Source organism: Myiozetetes cayanensis, unplaced genomic scaffold (genome assembly GCF_022539395.1).
Source record: "Myiozetetes cayanensis isolate MyiCay16 unplaced genomic scaffold, myiCay2020 scf1, whole genome shotgun sequence".
NCBI classification, from domain to species: domain Eukaryota; kingdom Metazoa; phylum Chordata; class Aves; order Passeriformes; family Tyrannidae; genus Myiozetetes; species Myiozetetes cayanensis.
Window position 1 is genome coordinate 115,573,438 of NW_026086604.1, and position 22,629 is coordinate 115,596,066.

At 41.9% G+C, this 22,629-nt stretch overlaps 1 protein-coding gene across 1 annotated transcript in view; it reads left to right on the forward strand.

Moving 5' to 3' along the window:
* The first annotated feature begins 4,293 nt into the window (after positions 1-4,293).
* Positions 4,294-22,629, forward strand: part of RFTN1 (raftlin, lipid raft linker 1) — a 98,036-nt gene continuing 79,700 nt past the window's right edge. Inside the window, exons 1-2 of the mRNA XM_050321361.1 lie at positions 4,294-4,525; positions 14,683-14,838. Coding sequence (XP_050177318.1) covers positions 14,694-14,838 — 145 coding nt within the window. The 5' untranslated portion in view covers positions 4,294-4,525; positions 14,683-14,693. The remainder of the gene's footprint in view (positions 4,526-14,682; positions 14,839-22,629) is intronic.

Consider the following 22,629-nt stretch of genomic DNA (forward strand, 5'->3'; position numbering starts at 1 on the left):
ACATCTAGGAATGTTGTTTTTCTAGTGTCGATGTTCCTTTATGTATCTGAGAAGACTCCACCAGCAAGAGTCTTCAATGTTGTCGGACATCCTTTCAATTCAACGCCCGAGGTGCAGATCTGCAATTCCCATGGTGTCAGCAAGCTCTGGTGCCTAGGATGCTCCTTCTGGAGCCATCTATGACCTGATGTGTTTACAGTACAGGGAAATCTGCACTTTCACGTCTTCCTACACACTTAGCAATCCTTCCCCATATGCTTTAACAGTAGTATTAGAAAAACAGCTCAATTACATGGCACCCTGATGGGACTGCATGCTGCTTTCTCACATGGTCAGAAAGCCAGAGAAACTAATGAGTGGAGGAAAAATGACAAGGGAGAAGGAAAGGGGAAAAACTGTGTGTATAATTAAAAGAAATGGAGAGGATAAAACCAAAACACAGAAGGAAATAGAAAAAGGAGATGGATAAAGTTCTCAGACAAAATGCATTGCTAGTGTTTGCTTCATAGTTCAGTGCTGGTGAAGGAACTTGATTTCCTCATTTCCAGTGTTTTGTGTTATGCTTTTGGCTACTGACTACTCGCTAATGGTGATAGTTGTGCTTTAGGAGGACTTGAGGCCACTGAAGAAATTTTTTTGTTCCCTGACAGCACTTGAGGGAAAAGTGGGGGCAGTGCTTTCAAATAGATCTTATCCATCACAATAGCAGCATTTAATACAGAAATGTTCTGCAGTTAGGAAGGAACTGAGGTGCCAGTGTAGTGTTGGCTTATATATTTTTACATAAATTAATTTTATTTACGCACCTACACAGTAGGGAGAGAGATTCTTAAGTGGACCATGTATAGCAAATGTAGTTGTGCCTGCTGAGCACAAGGACTTCAAGAAGCTTCTGTATTAATCAGGGGTGTTTTAGGAATTGCAGAGCAGGCTTTTGTCCTAATAAGGGAAAGTACAATGAAGGCAGTACGCAAAGTTCCAGACTTGGTCCACAAGCACAACATTTGGGATGGATAGATGTTTTTCTGGAGTGACAGGAAAGATGAGGATGGAGGGTTTCTCACTCTGTAAAAAGAGTAGCTGGAGTGTGTGGAGCTCTTGGATGGACAACAGGCTGGTCCAGAAGGCTAAGGCTCAAAAGAGTGACTACTGAGGGTGATGGTGAATTACAGATCAGCTACTCATGATGAAGGTTGATTAAAATAGCAACTCAATGACATCTAAGGGTCACAAATCCTGATTCTTGAAAGGGGCTAGTCTTCCTGACAGCTGGATGGGTAACATGGTGGGATGGAAACAACCCTGTAGACTTCAGGAAACCATCCTGGTAGATGCACTGAATGGGCCAGCCAGGGCCATGGATGTCCATTAACAAGGAAGAATTGTTTAGGAATGTGGCAATAGCAACTCTGGCTGTAGTCGTGGTCATACAGTGGAGCTCAAGATCCTGAAGGGAGTGAGGATGGCAAGTCCTTGGACTTCAGAGAGCAAACTTTGGCTTATTTGGAGAACTGGTAAATAGGAGGAAGCTTTGAAAAGTGAAGGGAGCACAGGAAAGCAGGCAGATTTTTAGTGGGAGCCTTTTTCCTATGCAAGAGTGACACATCCAAATAGGAAACCATCTTGATGAATTGGGATACCAGCTACGCCAAGCAGGGAACACCTGATTGGACTTCACTGCAAAACTGTCGTGGTGGAAACAAGAAGAGGTCATGGTGAAGGAGTTACAGCAATGTTGTCAAAGCACTTAGGGATGGTGTTGACACACAAAAGGGCTTGTGGAATCTCATGTTGCTCTCAAAAAAGCTCTGTTAACAGTAAGAGGCTGAACAAGGAACATGTAGGCCTGTTGAATGTGGGCACAGGTAAAGCCGATGTACTCAGAGCTGCTTGTGCCTCAGTGACTGGACCTGTGTGCTTAGGGGCAAGATTCAAGCAAGCAAAAAGCTGCCAGCAATGGATGAAGATCAAGAGAGGGATTCTTCTGAGAACTTGACCTGTACCAATCTGCCTGGGCCAGGCTGGGGTTCTGGACTGCATCTGAGGGTGATAAGAAGAGCTGACTGATGCCTTGAGAGCAGCTGTATTTTGTGGTGTGTATCAGTGACAGGAAGGAGAGTGGGGTGAGGATAGTCCACAATTAACTAAAGCAAGGCCATTTCCAGAAAAGGCCAGGACAACTTGGAGAACCATGAGGAAATCAGTCCCTGCTAAAATCATTGAGTCCCCTTGGAACAGATGTGTATACGTCGTGTCTAGAAAGGGTGCCATCCTGCTGTACCAACTTCTTGCCTTCTTTGATAATATGTAGGCATTTGCAGGCATAGGGATGGTAGTGGATGCCATGGCAACTTTAGTAAGGTGCTTGGCACTGGCTCCCATGCTATTTTTGTATGTGCTTAGAATTCTGTAGTCTAGATGGGTGGACAGCTTGGTGGGTAAAAAGCTTGTTGCATGGCTGGGGTCAGGCAGTTGCAGTTTAAGGGGTTGCACTTTGCCTGGAGGGCAGTACCAAGGGGAGGCCTGTTGTATTTTAACATCTTTTTCAAGGTCCCAGAGGAGATTACAGGACCCACTGTTTGCACATGACTGCATACTAGGGGTGCTGTTGACAAGCTTCATGGCTGGGCTGCTGTCCAAAAGGACCTGGGCAAGCTCAAGAACAGGCCAGTATGAGCTTTTTGAAGTTTAACAAGGACAAACATTCAGCCTCTGGAAAGGGAGGATACCTTGCACAGATCCAGACTGGGAACTGCCTGTTTGGTTAGCAGCTCTGTTAGCAGGCAACAAGCTGACCATAACCAACAAAGGTAACAGCATATCAGTAGCTTGGAAAAAGTGATGATCCTACTTGGCACTCATTAGGGCCCTTCTAGAGCATATACTGTGTCCAGATGTGTCATTCCCCTCTCAGAATCCTGCTGCCAAGCTGGGACAAGTTCAGTGGAGGGCCACCAAGGCTAGGGCTGGAGCATGCATCCTGCAAGGAGAGGCTGAGTGAGCTGAATTTGTTTGACCAGGAGCTGGGAGGGCTTGCCACCATCTGAGAGAACAGGCATGTTGAAAAGAGATATGCAAGGCACTGGGTATAAGGAGACCTGTTCCACTGTGGTGACCCCAGCTCTGGCTTGACAGCGTGGAGCTGAAAGCACTGAGCCTATGCTGGCTGGGGCCAGAGGGGAAGGAGCACAGCTGCAGTACAGAGTCACAGAGTACCAACTCTGTGCCAGGTTGGAAGGGACCACAGTGTGTCATCTGGTCCAACCTCCCTGCTCGAGCAGGGTCATCCTTAGAGCACATGGCACAGGATTGCATCAGGACGGTTCTTGAATATCTCCAGTGAGGGGGACTGCACAAACTCTGAGCAATCTGTTCCAGTGTGCAGCCACTTGCACAATAAAGAAACTTCTGTGCATCAGTTTCTGCCTGTTGCCTCTTGTCCTAGTGGTTAGCACCATTGAGAAGAGCCTGGCTCCATCTCTTCACACCCAGCATTTAGATATTTATACACATTAATGAGGCCCCCTCTCAGTCACCTCGAGACACCCAGCTCTCTCAGCCTATCATTGTAAGAGATTCTTCAGACCTTTGACCAGCTTTGTAAGCTCTCTGTTGGACCTGCTCCAGGAGCTCCATGTCTTTCTCGTACTGAGGAGCCCAGAACTGGACATAGTACTGCAGATGTGGCCTCATCAGGGCTGAGTGGAGGGACAGGATCACCTCCCTTGACATGGCAATGCTCTTTAATGCATCTCAGTATTCTGTTGACCACCTTGGCCACAAGGGCACACTGCTGGCTCATGGACAGTTGCTTGTCCCTCAGGTCCTTCTCTGCAGAGCTGCTTTCCATCAGGTTGGCCCCCACCCTGTCCTGGTGCCTGGGTTTATACCTCCCCAGGTGCAGGACCCTGCATTTGACGTTGCTGAATTTCGGAAGGTTCTTCTCTGCCCAACTCTCCAACCTATCGAAGTCTCTCTGAAGGGCTCACACACAACTCTCCGAGGTACCGGCCACTCCTCCCAGTTTGTATCATCAGCGACGATGTGGGGGAGCTGTGCCCGGGCCGGGGCTGTGGGCTGAGGTGGGCAGCGCACGGGGGACTTCCCGCCCTGTCCGGCGGGCGGAGCGATCCGCCCTCGGGCCGTGTGGCGGGAGCGGGCGGGAAGCGGCGCTGCCCCCGCGGCTCGCCGGGCTCGGGCTGGGCTCGGGGCTCGGCGCCGCCGCTCGGAGGAAGAGGAAGTGGCCGCGGCCCCCGGCCGGGCTGAGCGCCGAGCGGAGCTGCCGCCCCCGGGCTGCGCCGCACAAACTTTGTGCCGGGCGGCGGGGCCGTGTGGCGGCGCGGCGCTGCCCCGGCACCTCCCTGTCGCGGAGCCGAAGGGGGAGCGGCCCCGGAGCGCGGCGGGCGGGCACGGGCGGCAGCCGGAGGAGGAGGAGGAGGAAACGCTGTCAGCGGGGCCGGCTGTCTCCGCCCGCCGGGCATCCTACAGCACCGCCGGGCTGCGCTTCGCCCGCCGCCTGCCCCAGGTACCGCCGCGCACCCCTCCGGGCCGGCGGGCAAACTCGGCGAGGGGGCGGGAGGGGGTTGCTGCTGGGCAGGGTCGGCGCGGAGAGAGAGGAACACCGCTCCGCGGCTCCGGCTCGCCCCGGTGCTCTGGCTCCCGAAGTTCGGAGCGGGGCGCGGGCTGGCCCGGCGTGCCCGGGTCTGGAGGGGCTGCTGGAGACCCGCGCGGGGCACGGAGGGGCACTGCCTGCTGCCCGCTCCCCGGCGGGTCGCGGTCTGTGCAGCCGCTACGAAGGGTCCGCTCCGCCGAGGGGCCGGAGCGGAGCCCGCCCGGGAAGGCGCCGTCCTGTCAGCCCGTGTGTGCGGAGACCCCTGGGCTCGGCCGGGGGGGACCGCAGGCGGCAGTGCTGGCGGTCTCTCCCAGCCAGCGCGGGTGTCCGTGTCCAGCCGTGGCCGCCGTGGGGCAGAGCTGGGAGCGGAGCTCTGAGGGCAGCCGGGTGTCCGCCTGCCCAGCCCGGCGCCCTCCTGCATGCCGGGCACCTGAGGGCGGCGGTGCCGCGGCGTGCTGCCGTGTGGCTGGCTGGGGTTTGGGCTTTCACAGTGGCGGTCGTCTAGTTTTTTTGCCGCTTTAAGTTCTTGATACTGTTTCAGCACGTCTTTCTTGGAATGTAAAGAGAGGCAGGATGGCCGTGGGTCAGCATTTGTTCGTCTGAGTATGAAATACATCTCTGGTTTATCTTGAATTCTTGTCAGAGCAGCCTCTTCTCACAGCCTGTGGGTTTCTGGAAAAGAGGACTTTAGTTGGATGGACTTTTAGAGCTCTTCTGTGGTACTTTCAGCTTAGTCTCGTAATTAACAGGAGACATTTGTTCTCCATTTGTTCTCCATGAGCGTGCTTCCCTCCGGAGCGCTTCCAGCTCGGACCCAGGGAAAGAGCTGAACCAGAGGCTGCTGTGTGTGGCAGGATGGGGAGCGGTGCTGGAGCCCACTTGTGGTCTTGTTGGGGGTGGCTGTTGTGCTAAAGCCATTGCTGGATTTAAAATGATAGAAATATAATCATACCTGACAGAATGTTCTTTAATGTTTTCAGCCAAAGTTTGGAAGCTGTGGTATGCCTGTATACCGCTTCTGTTTTTATTCCCTTTTTAAAGAAATGGTTTTATTTAAATATTTAGTAGGAGAATAACTAATACTATCAAGACTTAGCTGATCTCCAGCTTACAAGGGGAAATCTTTTTGTACATCTACTTTTATGTTTTATTTTTAATGAATGCAGTCCATTTCAGCTTCTAGTATTGAATAACAAGTTGCTGCCAATCACAGTGCTAGTGGTCACATTTAATTTCGGGTCATATTTAATTTCTGTTTTCTCTAAGGAAAAAGAAAGGTCTCAGAATGAAGGTTTATTTTAGGAATCTGAGTTAGCCTCAAGTTAGTTATGTTAGACAAGGGGCTTTCCACCCCGTGAGTGCTGGCATTCCCTGTTCTGAGAATGAGAATGTAGCATGAAATGAGTATACAGCTGTGATTAAATACCTAAGGGAGTTCTGAGCTGCGGTACTGGGAAATGCAAATACCATATTGGGTATAATGAAGTGGCCTCAGACTCTGTGGTGTAAAAGCTGGAGTCATAGACTTGTGAAGAAGAAAAATCAAAATTGATGAAGTCTGCATTTAAAATAAATAAAAAATATTCGCATAATTATTATTCCATCCCCAGCTTCATGTAAGATCTCACAGCTTCACACCTGGCACCAGTGATCCACTTTATCTTTTTTCCTCAGTTGGCTGGGGTGTTGCTCCATGGCAAACTGGCAAAAGGCAGTAAGCATAGGACCGTCGAGTTTGTCTAGTTTTGTGTTTTACTGTGGTTTTACTCACTGTCCTGAAGCAGCTGTGCATACATTGCAATATGCATCTGTTTTTCGTACCTGTTTTCTATGTGTTCAGAGTGGTTTGAGGTTAACTTTAAAGGAAAGTTGGATTCATATCTAACGTTCTTATGCATGCTTTTGTCAGGTTCATTCAGTCTTTATTTTCTAGACAAAAAATGTTAGCTGCTGTGATTTTCCCTTATGTTTTTGAGAGTAGTTCTCTAGTCCTTAGCATTTCTGTAGTCTCCTGTCTTCGTGTGGAGGCAACTTGCTTGAACATTTGCATGTAGTCTTTTGGTATAAATTTTACCTGTGCCTTGTTCAGTGACGTCAACACTTTGTTGTCTTGACCAGAAACACCCTGTGTGAAAGTATTTTCTGGAAATGTGAGGTACTATTTGAATCTTTTGCTGTACTGAAAGATAGCATCGTGGTATCACCAAGTATGAGATATTGTGGATGAGCTTTACAGGGGGATGTGGGTAGGGTAGGAAGCAAGGGTCCCCTGCCAGCCTACTGTTCCTCAGATTGCTCCCCAACAGTAGCACAACTTGACTTCCTCATCCACCAGTTCTCCCTGATCCTGTTTGCTCTTCTTCCTCCCACCCTCTTCCCCACGTGCCCACACACAAGACCCAGCTTTGTTTCCCTAGGGAGGGTTAAGTGTGGCTGATGGCAGCTCCTGGTTACGGGCAGGAAGCCCACAGAGGTGGCCTGATGGACCTGCAGGCCCAGGGACAGCACAGAGCAAAGTAAGGGTGTGTTATACAGGGCAGCAGAGTTGAGCCCACGTCAGTGTTCTGAACACTGCAGTAAGGACAATAACACCTAATAAGAGTTTGTTGAAATCACATTATCACAGTGGTGTGTTATTTGACATGCTGCATGCTAGGGCTGTGCTTTCTTTGTGACTTGTGTATACAAGACTTGTCAGGGTAGTCTGTTCTAACTTTACTGAATACGTATCGTATGTATCAGGTATTATTTTGTTTTCTTCCTAAAGCTTAGAAACTCTTGAGGCTAGACTAGCAATTGTCTTAATTGGCCAAATTATGTCTTCCTCCATTTTTTTTTGTGTAGTCATTACATTTTCTTGTTTCCCAGGGTGATAGCACCAAACCCGATGCAATAGTTTGATTTTTAGTTGTAGAAATGCATTTTGTTATGACAGGGTGTCCAGAGTTCTTGGTATGAGTCCAGGTTAGTCCTGATTTGTGTTCTGCTTCTGTTGAGTTGCGCTATCTTTGGCCTCTCCAACTTGCCTTGGCTTCTGGCACATTTCATTTCATGCTGGTGTTTCTTGATCCGAGACTATAGTTTCCTCTGCTGAACTTTGTTCCTGTCCCTTGAAAGCTCTCTGCTTGTTCTACCTTTCCTTCTTTATTAAGTAATTCATCTTGCTGTGTCTGGAAACCTTCTTACAAATTCTCTTGTCACTTCCTTGGGTTCCAAGTTCTGCAGACACTTATATTATAGTTTAAACATGTTCCAGACCTTCCCTGTGCTCATGTCTTCCTGTTTGTTCTTGTTCATCTCACTAATGAATTCTTTAGTTTTTGGGATTTGCTTTTTGAAATTGAAAACCTTAATTGCAGATTTACTTGGGTTACTCTGCACTTTAATTTAAATCAAATCAATCATAAAGGATAAATCTGGGATTATTCTTTCACCAACCTTTCTGTAAGCTGAGATTTAGTTATCAGCCTCAAGTCTAAAATCCTGGCAACACTGGTCAAATTTGTAAGTATATGGTGAAAAAAAATTGGTCAGCTGTAACATCCAACAATAGATGGGACTATTGGTAATTATGGGATTTATGGTAATTATTCCTTGTATTTTCAAAGCAAGTATTTAAGAATCTTTCAAATTGTTTGGTAAACTTTAGTTACTTAAACTAAAAAAATTCCTCCCCACAAATAAAAATTATTGCAGTATTTATTGAGTATATGCTTACATACTTTCTTCTATGGTAATACCTACTTGGTCTTCTTTTTTTTCCAACATATCTCTTGGTAAGGAGTTTCCCTCTTAAACAGTATAATGTCAGAAAAAACCTGTGCAGTGGTAAGCCAGGGCAGGAAAAATGGGGATATGTCAGGAGCAGGGCTCTGTTCTAGGAACCAACAAAGGATCATCCTGGTGTACTATTTTGCTTTCTTTGTTTGCTTGTACACCCACTTTGTCATGTCTGATGTTCTTAATTCTTTACTTCAGTTATGCTGGTTTTTTGCCTTGTTATTCCTCCTCTGCTTCGTTGCTTTATGCTAGGAAAGGGAGTGGACCATAATTTGCAAGCTCTCTCAGAGTTTGTTTAGAGCTTAGTGGGGGACTAAACACTCTGGTTTTTTGTAGAGTGGGAAGGATGCAAGAATTAAGTGACCACATGCCAGCAAGTGAACTGAGCATGAAGTGCTTATTATGTTGAAAATGGAAAGGTCAGGATTGCAGGAGTGAGGGTTTAAGAAAAGAAGCATGTCTCATTACTACACAACAAATGTGAAGTCCTGTAATTATTTGTAAATGCCTTCTAGCATCCCTGTGAGATACCTAAGTATTACCTATGGAAGGAGGAACGAGGATGAAAGGTCTTAAATAAAATCAAGAGAGAAAACCTATTAATACATTGCAGTTATCTTGCTTCCCAGCTGCTGCACTCATCAGTGAGAATACTACATTCCATAATTTTTGAAAGGAACTTTAGCAGTAACTTATGTATTTTAAAAAATAAATTAATTTGTGATAAAGCTTACAGAATGTACTCACTAGTCCTGGACAACAAATGCTGTAAAAATACTAATGCAAGAAAACTTGTTTTCACTAACTGTGCTTAAAAACAAACTGACTAGCATGAATTGTCCGTATATCATGTTGTAAATACTAAAATTACCTTGGTTCTATTTCAGATGGTAGTGTATTACATTTAAGCGTTTGTTAGAATATTCTATCTAATGCTATATACTTAGCAGTTGAGTCTTATAAGTATTTAAAAGAATTGCATCAGAGTTCTTTTCAAATCGTCCCCGTAAGTAGTCATCAACACAATGCATTGAAATAAACTATTTAGCCAAAATGTACTTAATTGATAATAATCCCTTAAATTACTCACTCTGGTAATCTAGTCAAGCTTCCATTAGCCATGTGGTTCTGTTACATTTCAGTGTAATTTTCATTATTATTCCTTGAAGATAAATTGTTAGGGAGTTTCATGAAAGGATGGATCAATAAATCAGAAAATTAGTTTCATTTGTTCCCCAAAACCTCCAAACAGAAAATCAGATCGAAGGCAAGGGTGTTTTTTTCCTTCTTCCTTTTCTTTGTGCTCTTTTCCTGCTGAAAAACAATCCTGGGGCCTGAATCACTATTAACAAGAAAATAAGTTGTTAGCTACATGGTGTTATTTTATCCTTGTTGTTCTTTGCTAATTCTGAACTTGTTGTATTTCATCTATTTTGGACACACGCTAGCGATGTGAGAAAGCAAACCCAAGCTGCAGAGGGTATTTTAGAAAGCTTGGGTTCAGAGACCATTAGTTAAGAACTCTGTGCATCTCTGTAGAAGCTGTAAAAATTGCTATGTTGTATTCAAGATACACTCATTGTCATGGATTGCAGAGGTGATTAAAAATGGAAATACTGTTGAATTTTTTTTTTCTTGCTGAGTACAATTTGTTGTAAATTTTTGGCTTTTTTCATGGCAAAGGATGATACCAGTTTCAATAAAACCTGTTTTGGGAAGGAGTGTTCAGGGAGAGGTCATGTGCCATGCTAGGGTGAGTTTCTATCCTGTTCTTCCAGATGCTCCGCAGAGCTCCCTCTACTCCTGAAATTCACGAGGGAGGATGGTAATGAGGAGGAGGAGGTGGCAGCAACAGGCTTTTTCTGTGGCTTGCAAGTTGGGCATTTGCTTGGGTTGTACGAATTCTGGGTTACATTTTTGAACTCAGTTTGCACAAGCAAGCTGCTCCTTCCCTAACCAGTGAAGGCCTTTGCTGTCATTCACAAGGGGAACTTAAGAATTAATTGACTAGGCTTTGCTGTTGTTCAGCAACTCAAAGTACCTTCTATTTTTGATGCTTTTCAGAATTAAAGTGAGATACAGACTAAAAAAACCCAATCTGCTGTTAGATTTGGGTTTCAGTTCTAGTTTTGTCATCACATGGCTGAACACATGAAAAATTTGAGATTAACAAGATCATAAAGCATGTGGAAGATTAATTTGCGATCTGAGTTTATTGACAGAATTAGTTTTTCTGGCACGTGTAGTTGTAAGAACCCATAGCTAAATCTTGATTTTAGTGGTTAATATTCTTCGTTAGATGTTATTTTTTGAAGGTATTTCTTGTAAGTAAGGAACTTGTGACTTGATAATTAATTTTTGCATTCATGAGAAAGAAAATGCGTGTCTTAGAACCTACTGCAGAGCAAAAAGAATTTGAAAATTTGGCAGTGTTTTTGAAGATTTGTTTTTCAGTTTACTAAAAAGTGGATATTAGTGATAATATTTTGTTTTAACATGAGTGAAAAAAAAAGTGGAATTCACATGCAAGTATAGAAAGCCAGGATAAATATATGTTGTACAGTAACCTTAAACATACCTTATAGCAAAATAAAATACCTGCTGAAAAAGTAGATTGAAATGGGTTTAGGTTACTTTGAATACATCAGTGATGAATATTTCTTACAGCACTCTTTGATAACTGAATGTAGAAAATTAATAAGGTGAATAGTGTCCTGTTGGCAACTGAATTTGTAACTGAAAAGCAAGGAGATATTGTCAGACAATGGTGGGAAGACTCTGAACAGCACTAACTTTGCTGCAAATGAAAGGAAGAGGTTAATAACTAATGTTAAAAGTCTTTGGAAGGTTATAAAGCAAGCTGTCTCAGTAGGAAGTTTGTGGGATAACTTTGAGCAGAATTTGGTGATTGAGTAGTGACTTGCAATACACACATCACCAGTATATTTGAGGAAACAAAAAAGTATTCATACATCTCTGGAATTATTTTAATACTTAGACTCCTGTATTAAAGTAGGAACTTTATTTTTTAAGATTTATTTTCTACTGCTGTAGCACTTGCCATCCTAATTACTGTGGAAAAGGTTGTGATGTTGTGAAGCTTAATTTTTTCTCTTGATCCCTCATTTTTTTTTAAGAGAAAACATCCTTTTCCATCATCCTTTTCCATATGTGTGCTTTAAGTAACATGTGTCTATACTTAATGAAATGCGAGGAAGCATTTTTATTCTTTCTAAAGTTTTAGACAAGCAGCACAAAGATAAAAATCAGTCTTCTAGTAAGCAATCACTAGGGAATTAGCACGAAAAAAAGGGTGTTTTCAGTCCATTCCCAGTTGGGCAGGTATCTCCATGCTGAATGGCTTGTGGGTTGTCAGTGTTTGCAGAGAGGTCATTGCTCCCATGGGCAATAAGGGTGGACCAGTTTTTCTCCAAAGGGTTGAGGAAATGCTTGCTGGAGAGGCACAGGAGTGTCTGTGGCTGCCACTGGAAGCACAGGCTTGTATTTTCTAGCACTTTCACCCCAGTTTAGGAAAGAATGCAAAACTCTCCACAATGTGAAATACCAAGTCCCTGAGGCCTCCTTCTGCTGCCATCACCCTCTGAAGAGTCCTGTGGATTTCAGGCTATTTGTATGACCAAAGGTTGCAGGCACTGTGGCCTAATGACCTCTGAAATGGAATTTTTTTTCCTTGCGAAATGCTGTCCTGTGTACTTAAGATGTATAAGAATTACTGGCTTATTGCTGAAACAGGAAATTTGATGCACTTTCTAATACTTACTGCTATCTTAATTCCTCACTGGCATAAGTACACTGGATATATTCTGTTACAGTTCGTGGAAAAATGCCTACTATCTTGTTAGGCTCATTAATATGCAATAGATGTTTATGTATTAAAATAAATAACATTTTAAATTGAAGCTAATAATATGGCACAGGCAAACAAAAGAACCTCCTGTATATACAAAGATGGTAGTACTTGTCATTACCAAAAAAAAAAAAAAAAAGGTAGAAAGTACCACTTTGGGAAAATAAAAAGATCCTGAGGATTTTCAACCTTAAATGCTAAATGAGAAAAAAAAAGTCCCAAACCTTGATTTCTCTGGTAGAAATTGTTAAAAATAAAGTAGTTTTTACTTTTCTCTCAAAGTAACTGGGAAGGTTGTTTTCTGTTGGATGAATCCACCAAATATTGAAACTTCAGGAACACATATGATACATCACCCACTTTTCTTGACGCTGCAGTTCTTTCTAGCAAAGGTTTTTTTTCTATTTCCAGGTTCTGTGTGATCAAATATTTACTGTGTTGCTTTTTTCAAATTTGGTGTGTTGGTCAGTCCAGTTTTGATCTATTTATTAGTAACTTTACAAGGAGATATGGGTGTGCATTTTTGGACTGCAGACGATCAGAAGGTGGATGGTATTGTTAAGCCTGGAAAGACTTCCAGCTCTTTCTTCCAGGAGAGCAGGAGAATGGGATAAGATTATTACTGAGCAGTAGAAATGCAAAGAAATATAGCAAAGTTATGAGGGAAGAGTTGGAGACTTCTCAGTTAGCTGTGTTGGATAAAAATAAAGAGAAACAGGTTCTTTGTCTGCTGAGAAATTGATGGTAAACTGTGAACGTGATGATTCAGCTGTGAATGATGATTTTAGGTGCAGTAGGTGTGTTATTTGCAATAGAGACAGGGAAGCATCAATGTTATTTTAATAAGCTTTGTTAAGATCTCATTTTGAGCATATGGTCACCTATGTTTATGTAGAGAAATAAGAAGAGTGATGCAAATGAGAGTGAGTGGGGTGATGAAGGGAACAGAGATCCTGTCTTGGAAACAGCAGAAAAGGACTTGAGAGCATTTATCCTCCTGAAATATGCTAAGGGACTTGGTAACTTCTCCTAAGAATGATTTCACAAGGAAATACGAGGGAGTGAAAAAATGTATAAAAGTTAGAGCACAATATAAGTGTAAATAAATTTCTTCAAGTATATTTTAAATATGTTGGGGCTGGAAATTTGACTTAACTTTCTAAGCATTTTGAGGGATGCACCTGTGGCATAAGCTTGCAAGCAGCTCTTTGGAGATGGGGAATCTGAACAAGGTTTTCATTTTCTGCTTTAGGTTATTAACTGTCAGGGTAAAGGCAGCCCTAGTCTGTGACTGAAGTTTTTGTGTGCTCATTGCTGTACATCAGAGGTTGCAGGGAGGCTGTAACACTGATCTTCCTGATGCTCCATGCAGTGTGTTTACACTGAATGGATCCCATGCCTTGAGGGGTATGGAATGGCCTGTGGGAGCCACTCTGTCGCTACTGAGTGTTAGTTCTGCATTTCCCTCCCCATCCCAAAGCATGAATTTCTAAATGTAGGTGGAGGCAGGATGCTGAGTGGGTTGTAGTGAAGAACCTCAGGTGTCTACTTGGTGTCTCTTTATTGTTTCATACTTGCTGCTGGTTGAAATATTTTGCTTCAGTCCCACCAGTGCTGGTGAGAGGAATGAGAAAGTTTGGATCATCCGAGTATTTTCCCCAGGCAATTCTTCTATTCTTTCATACTCAGATAAGCCATAATGGGCAGGATATTGAGAAACATTTAATGTGTGGCAGGAGTGGTTGTCAGGAGTAATCCTTTAAACTCTTGTGGACTAGCAGGTTATTAAAGAGAACTGGATTTATCTAGTCCAGTTCTGTAGCCATGTGCCTCTTTTGTTTTGAACATGGTTCTGGAAAGTGCCATTATTTCCTGTGGTTTACCTAAAAAAATTAGCTGTGAGGAAGTGAGTTTGTTTTGTAAATGCTGGTAGTTCTCTGCAGACCTGCTTTTTCCATTGAGTTAGAAGGCTAGATACTTATTTCAATGTTACAGAGATATGTGTAAAGCTTAATACTAGCTGCTCTCATAGTAGTTGCATATATAGAAATTGTTATTAAGTTGTCAACCTTTATAGTAGCAAGTTATTTTGGATTTTCAGCTACTTTTTATAATGGAATATGTGTCTTCCAGAGCATACTATTGAATAAATTTGAAAGATGCAAAATACATGCATTAAACTGTCAATTTTCCAATAAAATAATAGCATGCCTGAGGGTTGATATGAGTAGTATATACTTCAGTTACTATCTGAACATTTATTTAATTATACTATTTCATATAGTTTGTAGTTAGCTTCTATTTAAAATTAAAAATCACCATAATGTACTAGTGTAGTGTAGTGTAGAAACCAGAAAGAAAAAAGTAAAAATTAATCGTGTTTATGCATTTTCCTTTTTCCCTTTCCCTGTCTTTGTACCAGGAGCTGCTGAAATGGGTTGTGGATTGAACAAACTAGAGAAGCATGATGAAAAACGACCTGGTAATATCTATTCAACTTTGAAGAGGCCCCAGGTAGAAACCAAGATAGATGTTTGCTATGAATATCGATTCTTGGACTTCACAACACTAAATGATAGTAAGTACACAGTATTTTTCTTTAGATTTTTTTTTCTATTCAAATTAACATGTTAATTGCTTCGTAATATTTTTTGAATAGTAGTTAAGTTTTTTTGATGTCTTCAGTTTCTTCAGGTAAATGCCTTCTCTTCAGTCATAATGCTTACATGCAGAGAGCTTACTGAGAATTCTGTGGTAATTTTTAACCTTAGAGATAGTTATAGGCTATCAGATTTTAGGTTCTTTTGCACCCCACCCCCCGTTTTTGGTTGGTTGGTTTGGTTTTTCTTTTTTTTTTTAACTCTGATATGGTGGTTCATTTCCTTAATTTGCATTTTACCCAAGTTTCATATGGTAAAGCAATTCAAGTCTGCGAGGTAATAAACCTTACTGCTGCTTTTTCTTCCTCCCCTTCTGCTCTTTGTGCTCTCTCAGGGGTATTTTGAGATGCTGGTGTTTCCGGTTTTGCTAACATGCCTTAAATAACTCATACGCAGTTACAGATGCTCACAGGTGCACCCATGCAGATGGAAACAGGATAGTGGGTGGCACTGAAGATCTAAAACATCAAAGGGATGATGATCCAGTCTCATTCAATTTTTACCTTAGGTTTTTTCTTCTCTCTGAAATAGTCTTGTTCTAATTCACATGACGATCCACAGACATTCCATTTCTTTCCCTGCTGATTGACATCAGGTATCACTGCCAGTATTGCTCACACCATTGCCTTTGCCCTCTTTTCCCTTCAGAATTAGCCTGTTCTACAAGCAGTTACTCCTCACACCATTTGGAAATCCGAAGCTTGAGCAGAAGGCTGGGACCTGCTTCTTGCTATATATAAAACACCACAGTACCAAAATCTGTTACAGCTAGCTGGCAGGACGCCAGGTAGAGCCTCTGTGCTTTTGCCCTGCGACTTGTCTTGTTTTGCAAGTCAGGTCAGAGGAGGAACCAAAGCGGTGTCTCTCTCACGGTGTGAGACAAAGAACTGCTGGTACGTTGCTTGGTGTGACACCTCTTGTGCAGTTCAGCGTGTCAGCCCAGGGTAGTGGGAATTTGTTGGTTTTTAAAACTTGCTGCAAGTAAACTGGAATTTGGGGAAAGGTTTGGAATAGGTGGTTGGACAGGGCTGCGCTTCTGTAGGCAATGTGAGAGCTGAGAAAATTTGTCTTTGCAGACTTTTAGTGCGTGTCTCCAGCACTTGTGTTCTCCTGTGTTTTTTGATACACTAATTGGGATGCACTGCTGTTATTGAGAGCACCAAGCAAATAGTAGAGGAATTTTTTTCATGTTTATGTATTGCAGTTGTTTAGACGTTTATGTATTTTTATTTCAAAGTGAACTGTTTATGTCCTTTGATAGTTTGACAGCTTTTACTGAGATGTACTGCAAGTTGTGTCATTAGTGAAAGTGAATTAATATTGAGGACACACTTCTGTGGACTTTTCTGGAATGTTCATCACTGTTCTGTCTGGGTGCCTCACAAACTTCAGCGTGTGCATTCGTCTGATACCTCATGAAGTGTCATCTTTGGTGTTCTACAGAGGAAGAACCAGTACTTGTGGTAGCAATGTGGCTTGCCTCAGGCACAGAGGATGTCTGGCACATAGCAAAAAATTGAACCCAGACTTTCCAAGTCAGATTAAATGGATAGGTTTATTGCAAAGCATACTTGTACGTTTTTCTTACTCATTATGTATTGTTTTATGATGATTTTAGGAGGCATGGTTTTAAAGAGACTGTAAGTAGACGTATTTCTGGCAAATTCTTCAGCTTGCCAAATGGCATAAACGGTCCAGCAACCACTGAGTTTTACTTGGACATGTTGTATCCCCATCACTCCAGTCTCTGAAGATGTCAGCAGATAGCTCCATCCCCTCCACATCAGCCTGCTGTTCCTGCTTTTTATTCTTAGTATTACCTATGTGTGTGTGCTCTCAGGATAGGCAGGGCAACAGCTTGTGGTTGTGCAGCTCCATCCATATTCTGGTCTTTGGCTGTACGAAGACTCACGTCACACCATGTAGTGTTATGTCGTTCCAGATTTTTCTTGGTAACAGCATCACTGGTTCATTTACATTTTTGCTGAGAAATAACCCCTGTAGATAACCAGAGTTACGGGTGAGTGTTTCACCTATGTCTGTGTGGATTCGAAGGCTTCTAAAAATGGAGTGCTCATAGCTGTGCAAAAAGAACATTTGGATTGCGAAGTCTGTCTTCTGTGAATCTACTTTAGCCCTTTCAGAGTGTGTATATATATCCTGACATCATTTTTTCCACAAGTTTTCTGCCTCATTGGGTTTTTAGAATAAGCCATATTAAATTATGAGTGGCTGTAGAGTACTTTATCCTATCCTTATGCTGGGCCTTATTTACAAGGATAGGGAGCCTGGCAGTGCAGGCAGGTACTCATTTTTCTCTGGAGCTTTTCTATAATGCTCTGATAACTGTATCTCTCACTAGCATTTATTCTTAATGGTGAGAAGGATGTGATTATCTCTCCATGTTGCAAGTGGGAGGTAATTCACAGGTTACTGCCAGAAGTTTTCTAAGTGCTTAGCATTTCCTCATGTGTTCCAAAAGCAACTCATGTTGACCTCAGACATAAAGGTGTATGCTCATCATATTTGCGGTTTAGAACTGCATGTATTGGCAAATCTGATATCCAGATAATTAGAGGCCAGTTCCAGAATGTGGCATGTGCAGTTTGGATGGCAGCTGGGTGGATGGAAGTTTGCTGCTGCTATATGTGGGAAGATGCTGCTCTCCTTTCCCGCTCCTATCAGCTCTGTGAATTGATTTAACTCATGTATCTGGCAGGTTATGCAGCTTTTTTGTTTGATTATCCTCTGCCTGCCTTATCAGTGTCTTGTGGAAGGGTCTGAAGAAGGCTGGAGCTGGTATAAGTGGTGGGAATATGTTGTCAGGAAAAGAAACAGGACCTTCTTTAAATCGGCTCACACTATTATGAACTCACAGAATCACAGAATGTGTGAGATTGGAAGGGACGACAGTGGGTCATCTGGTCCAACCTCCCTCCTCGAGCAGAGTCATCCTAGAGCACATTCCACAGGATTGTGTCAAGACAGTTCTTGAATATATCCAATAAGGGAGACTGCACAATCTCTCTGGGCAATCTCTTCCAGTGCTCGGTCACTCATACACTGAAGTTCTTTCTCATGTTCAGGTGGCACTTCCTGTGCATCAGTTTCTACCCATTGCCTTTTGTCCTAGTGGTTGGCACCACCAAGAAGAGCTTTGCTCCATCCTCTTGACACCCTCCCTTCAGATACTTCAATTCATTGATGAGATTCCCTCTCAGCTGTCTCTTCTTGAGGCTGAACAGGCCCAGCTCCCTGAGCCTTTCCTCTTAAGAGAGATACTCCAGTCCTCTGATCATCTTTGTAGCCCTCTGCTAGACCTGCTCCAGGAGCTCCATGTCTCTCCTGTGCTGAGGAGCCCAGAACCAGACACAGCACTCCTACTCACTAGGGCTGAGTAGAGGAGCAGGATTACCTCCCTTGAACTGCTGGCAGTGCTCATTCTCTTAGCATCACTGTTGAAAACAGGGATAAAATACTGTCCTGGTGATCATTTTTCTGCCGTGTTAGTTAGAAATTTAACTTTGCTTGCTTGCTGTATTTGGTTACTGTTTACCTTCTGGCATACACAGCTCAAGGAATATAAGGAAATATGTTCCTTTATTAAATATTTTTATTCTTTTTTGAACTTTTGCCTTGCTCTGCATTGGTGCAGATGTCCAGTGGAAAATAGTGTTTGATCACTTGTTTAAGTACTGCATAAATAATGTATAGATGCAAAAGACAGAATTAAGGTTGCAAGCATAAACTTAATTTTTACATTTCCCAGTGTTATAGCATTGATGTAATTGAAAGTAAAGTGTCTAGGGAAAGATTTTCCAAACTTTCAAGGAAGTAGACTATGGAGAACTCATCAGTTTCTATTGCGTGCCCCACACTGATAATCTGCATGGTTATTAAGAATTAAAATTGTTAGATTTGCCACTGTCCTTTATTTCTTGAGCAAGGGTGGAAATTGATACCAGCAAAGAGTTCTCATCTAGTACAGACTGGCACTTGAGGAATAAGGGACACCTTGCCAAGGCATTTCAAAACCTTGAGGTGGGCATGCTTGTTTTGAGTTGTTGGCTTTATAATATCTGCTTATGAGCATTACCTTTCCTGTTTCTCCTAAGGTGTCCTCTCTTCCAAGAAATCGCAGTCTGCCTTCCGTGTTGTCCCTTGACAGGGTCATCCTGCACTCTATTCTTTAGTCAGCTGTACTGTCCAAAGCTTATAGGCTGCTGCTCTTCCTCAGGCAAAATCACACCAGTTTTCACCCAAATTAAGTTGATAAAATCATTATGCATTTTTACTTGTGAAGAAGACATTGCTAGATTTGTGAATTCAGATGCTCATTGCTGGGTTGGCAAAATGCCAGAGGAGGTGCAGAGGAAGAGCAACATCTTCCCTCTGTTGACAGCAGTGACCTACTTGGTTGCCCCAACTTTGACACGTAACTTCATTCCTGGTGGGCTCATCCAGCTCCTGAACTCTGCCCGCCTCGCTGTCATCTTGTTGCTGCCATTCCTTCACAAAGTCAGGCTCATATGTCACTGTACAGTCCAGTTTTGTGTCATCTCCATCTTTAGCAGGTTTCTTCAGACAGATTTTGACCCCCAGTCATTTCTTCTGCCACTCCCTGGAGTCATTCTGTCTCAGAGACCGGCCACTCCCACTGGTGCCATGCAACGGGTGCAGGTAATGCCTGGGAGAAGTTGTACAATACCTGGATCTGGAACTGGAATGTTTCTCTAGCATTCTGCTGGCAAATCCTCACTTCACAGTTGCTCAGTTAGTTGCCTTCTCGCTGCCTTTGAGACAGCACTAATGTTTAGTAGCAATGATTGAATTTTATAACAATAAAACATTTGAGGAAAGTAAAAGACAGTAGCATTAGATTAATGCTGCAGCAAACCTTTTGCTAGAAAGCTGGAGGAGACAAATTAGGGTCTATCTATATACACTTCAGGCCTTTACTGGAGAAAAAAACCCACAAATGCAAAAGATTGTCACCTGCCCAAAAGTAAAGAAATTGTTTTTATTTTGCATCCCTCTCCATATATATAAAAGAGCTGAATAATGATCATCTTCTACCTCTACTATCTCCAAGTTTTATTAGAAATAAGAGGCAAATGGTGAGCAAACCTCAGGAGGACACGTGCTGGCAAATGGAATAGCCCTAATTTAAAACAACCATGTTTTCAACAGTGCCTCCATGGGGTAAGCTGTTTTTTGTTTTGTTATTTTGTTGGAAAGAGAAATATTTCAATAATCTGCATTCCTTACTTGCTCGTATCTGATCTACTGGTTTTGGAAAACTTCACTTGCAATGACAGATCATACAGAAACTAAGCTAACTTATTCATCCTTTATTTCTTTTCTTCCACTTCCTTTCCATTATGACAGAAACTGGGAATCTGATAGTAATTTATTTCTTCACTTCTCGGAATAGTGTGGAAGTTTTTGATATTTAGAAGAATTTTTTTGACTGACTTGATTGGATCTTTTTTTTTTTTTTTTTGCTTTGCTTTACATTCCTATAGTAAATCATTGGCCTGATGAGTTACGACAGGTTTTGGCCTTGAATAAAGTTGGCATGAAACATATGCTAGCCATGTGATGAGAATGAAATAGGGGTATAAATTTTTTTAAATGGAGAAAGGCTATACTCTGAACAAGCCATTTGTGCTATAAAACCACTAAAATCCAGATGTTTTGACAGAATGAAAAATAGCAATATTTCACATGTTCCAGCAAAGTTTTTAAGTTATAATGTGAATGCATGGACATATGGTTTTTATCCTGATTATCAAGAATTCGTCTATTTAGTAAAAAAAAAAATTAAATGAAGAAAATTATTTAAAAGTAAGGTTATTAGTTACATTCCAACATTCCTGACAGTACTCTCAGTGCAGTGTAACGAGTTTGCTACATACATAAAACACTCTGATTTGAGACATTTTCATGTATATGTGCCTATATATTTCTATGTGTGCATATATATATATGTATGTGTATATATATATAAAATCTGAAAGTGTATCTTTCAAGTTCTGACAAGCATATGGATACTTTACGATAATGTTTTGGAGCCAGTTAAACTGCTCAAAAAATACTTGTTGCAGTCTTATTGAAACTGCTATGGCTAGGCTTTTGATTTTTATTGCTGGTTTTCTAGTACAAGACATAAATAATGTGCTAGTGAACCTTTATAGAGGACATTACTATATTAGAGTCAATAATTAAGACTATATCCATACTGAAATTTTCTTTAATTTGAAATTAAATTTCAGTTGTATGCAGGCTTAAATTAAAAAAAACCCCTCAGTTTTCCCCTGGAGGGGGAAAGAAGAAGTCTGTTTGGAAAGTGGAAGTGTCATGCACTGGAAAGTGTGCAAGTGGAGGATAGAGAAGCATTTTTCCTGTAAAATATGTATGCATCTTTTGTCAGGAAGGTCTTTTTGCTACAGAACATAGTACTTGTTGTTGACTTCAGTGCTTACTTCACTTTGCGAGTTTTTATACTATATAAGCAGTTACTCATACCTGGCTTCTTTTCTTTCTGTTTCTCTTCACCATTCATTAAAAAAAATAAAAAAATTAAAAAACCCCGAACATAAAGAAAACCAACCCACTTCTCCAAGCAAGTGGCTGTATGATTGAAAAAAAGGAACAAAACCTGCAACTCTGCATTTGCAGGTGTTATTTAAGACTAGTAAAAGCAAACGTTTCCCCATTGGTGAAATGATTTAATTTTCTGTTTTCATTTCTGTAAGGAAAAAAACCCATAAATTAAAATTAGCATTTGAGTTTTGTATTTCAAGTTGACCAGGTCTGTTACCACCATTTTGTCCTCGGGAGTGATGAAATAAAATTAGCACGGCAAAATATTGTTAGGTTATTTATGAGATGTGATAACTCGAAGCAGACTATGTGTAGATCGTCTATAACGGACTAAAACATTGCTTCAGAGGAGATTAATATGTAACAGGTTCGGAGCAGAAAGATGAGGAGCAGAGGAGGCCAATGGATTACTTCTGTGTAGCCCAGATCCTACTAATGCTTCCCCTTTGTTAAAGCTTTGTCCATGTGCATATCCGATTCAACTTGGTTTGATTATATGCACGTGATAAAACGGATCAGCAGAAGGGTTTTACTGGATCTGGGCTTCAGTCCTTTTTATTAACGCATGTATGAAGAAATGAGATTTTTTTGGCTTCTCTTGGTTTTCTTTTTCCCTTGGTTGTGAATTACAGTCTGTAGCAATGCGGAACCCTTCAGGACTTGCTGTTGTAAGTCACAGCAAAGTGAAATGTTCCTGCTGTAGCAGTTTATAAAACTTGTGTGTCTTGGGAAACTTGCAGTTTGACATAAAAGGAGCATTCCATATGTTAGGAGTTTAATAAATGCCATAAATTACATCATAAATGTAATTGCTTTAAAGAGTCATTAGATTTGAACTTTACCATTTTTTAAATTACACTCGAGTGAAAACTGTTAAGACGTATTTTAGTCTCTAAATGGAAGCTTTGCTTTCCCTAATTATTGTACCTAGATCCTTGTCGTAGCAGACTGCATGCACACACCTCTTTTTCTATATGTATAAGCTTATCTATATCTGTACCTCGATAAGGTCTGCAATACATAGGCACATGTTGTATTGTACATGCACTTATTGAGAGGGATAATTCATGGGGGTACAAGCTTTCAATCACATTTTGCTTTAT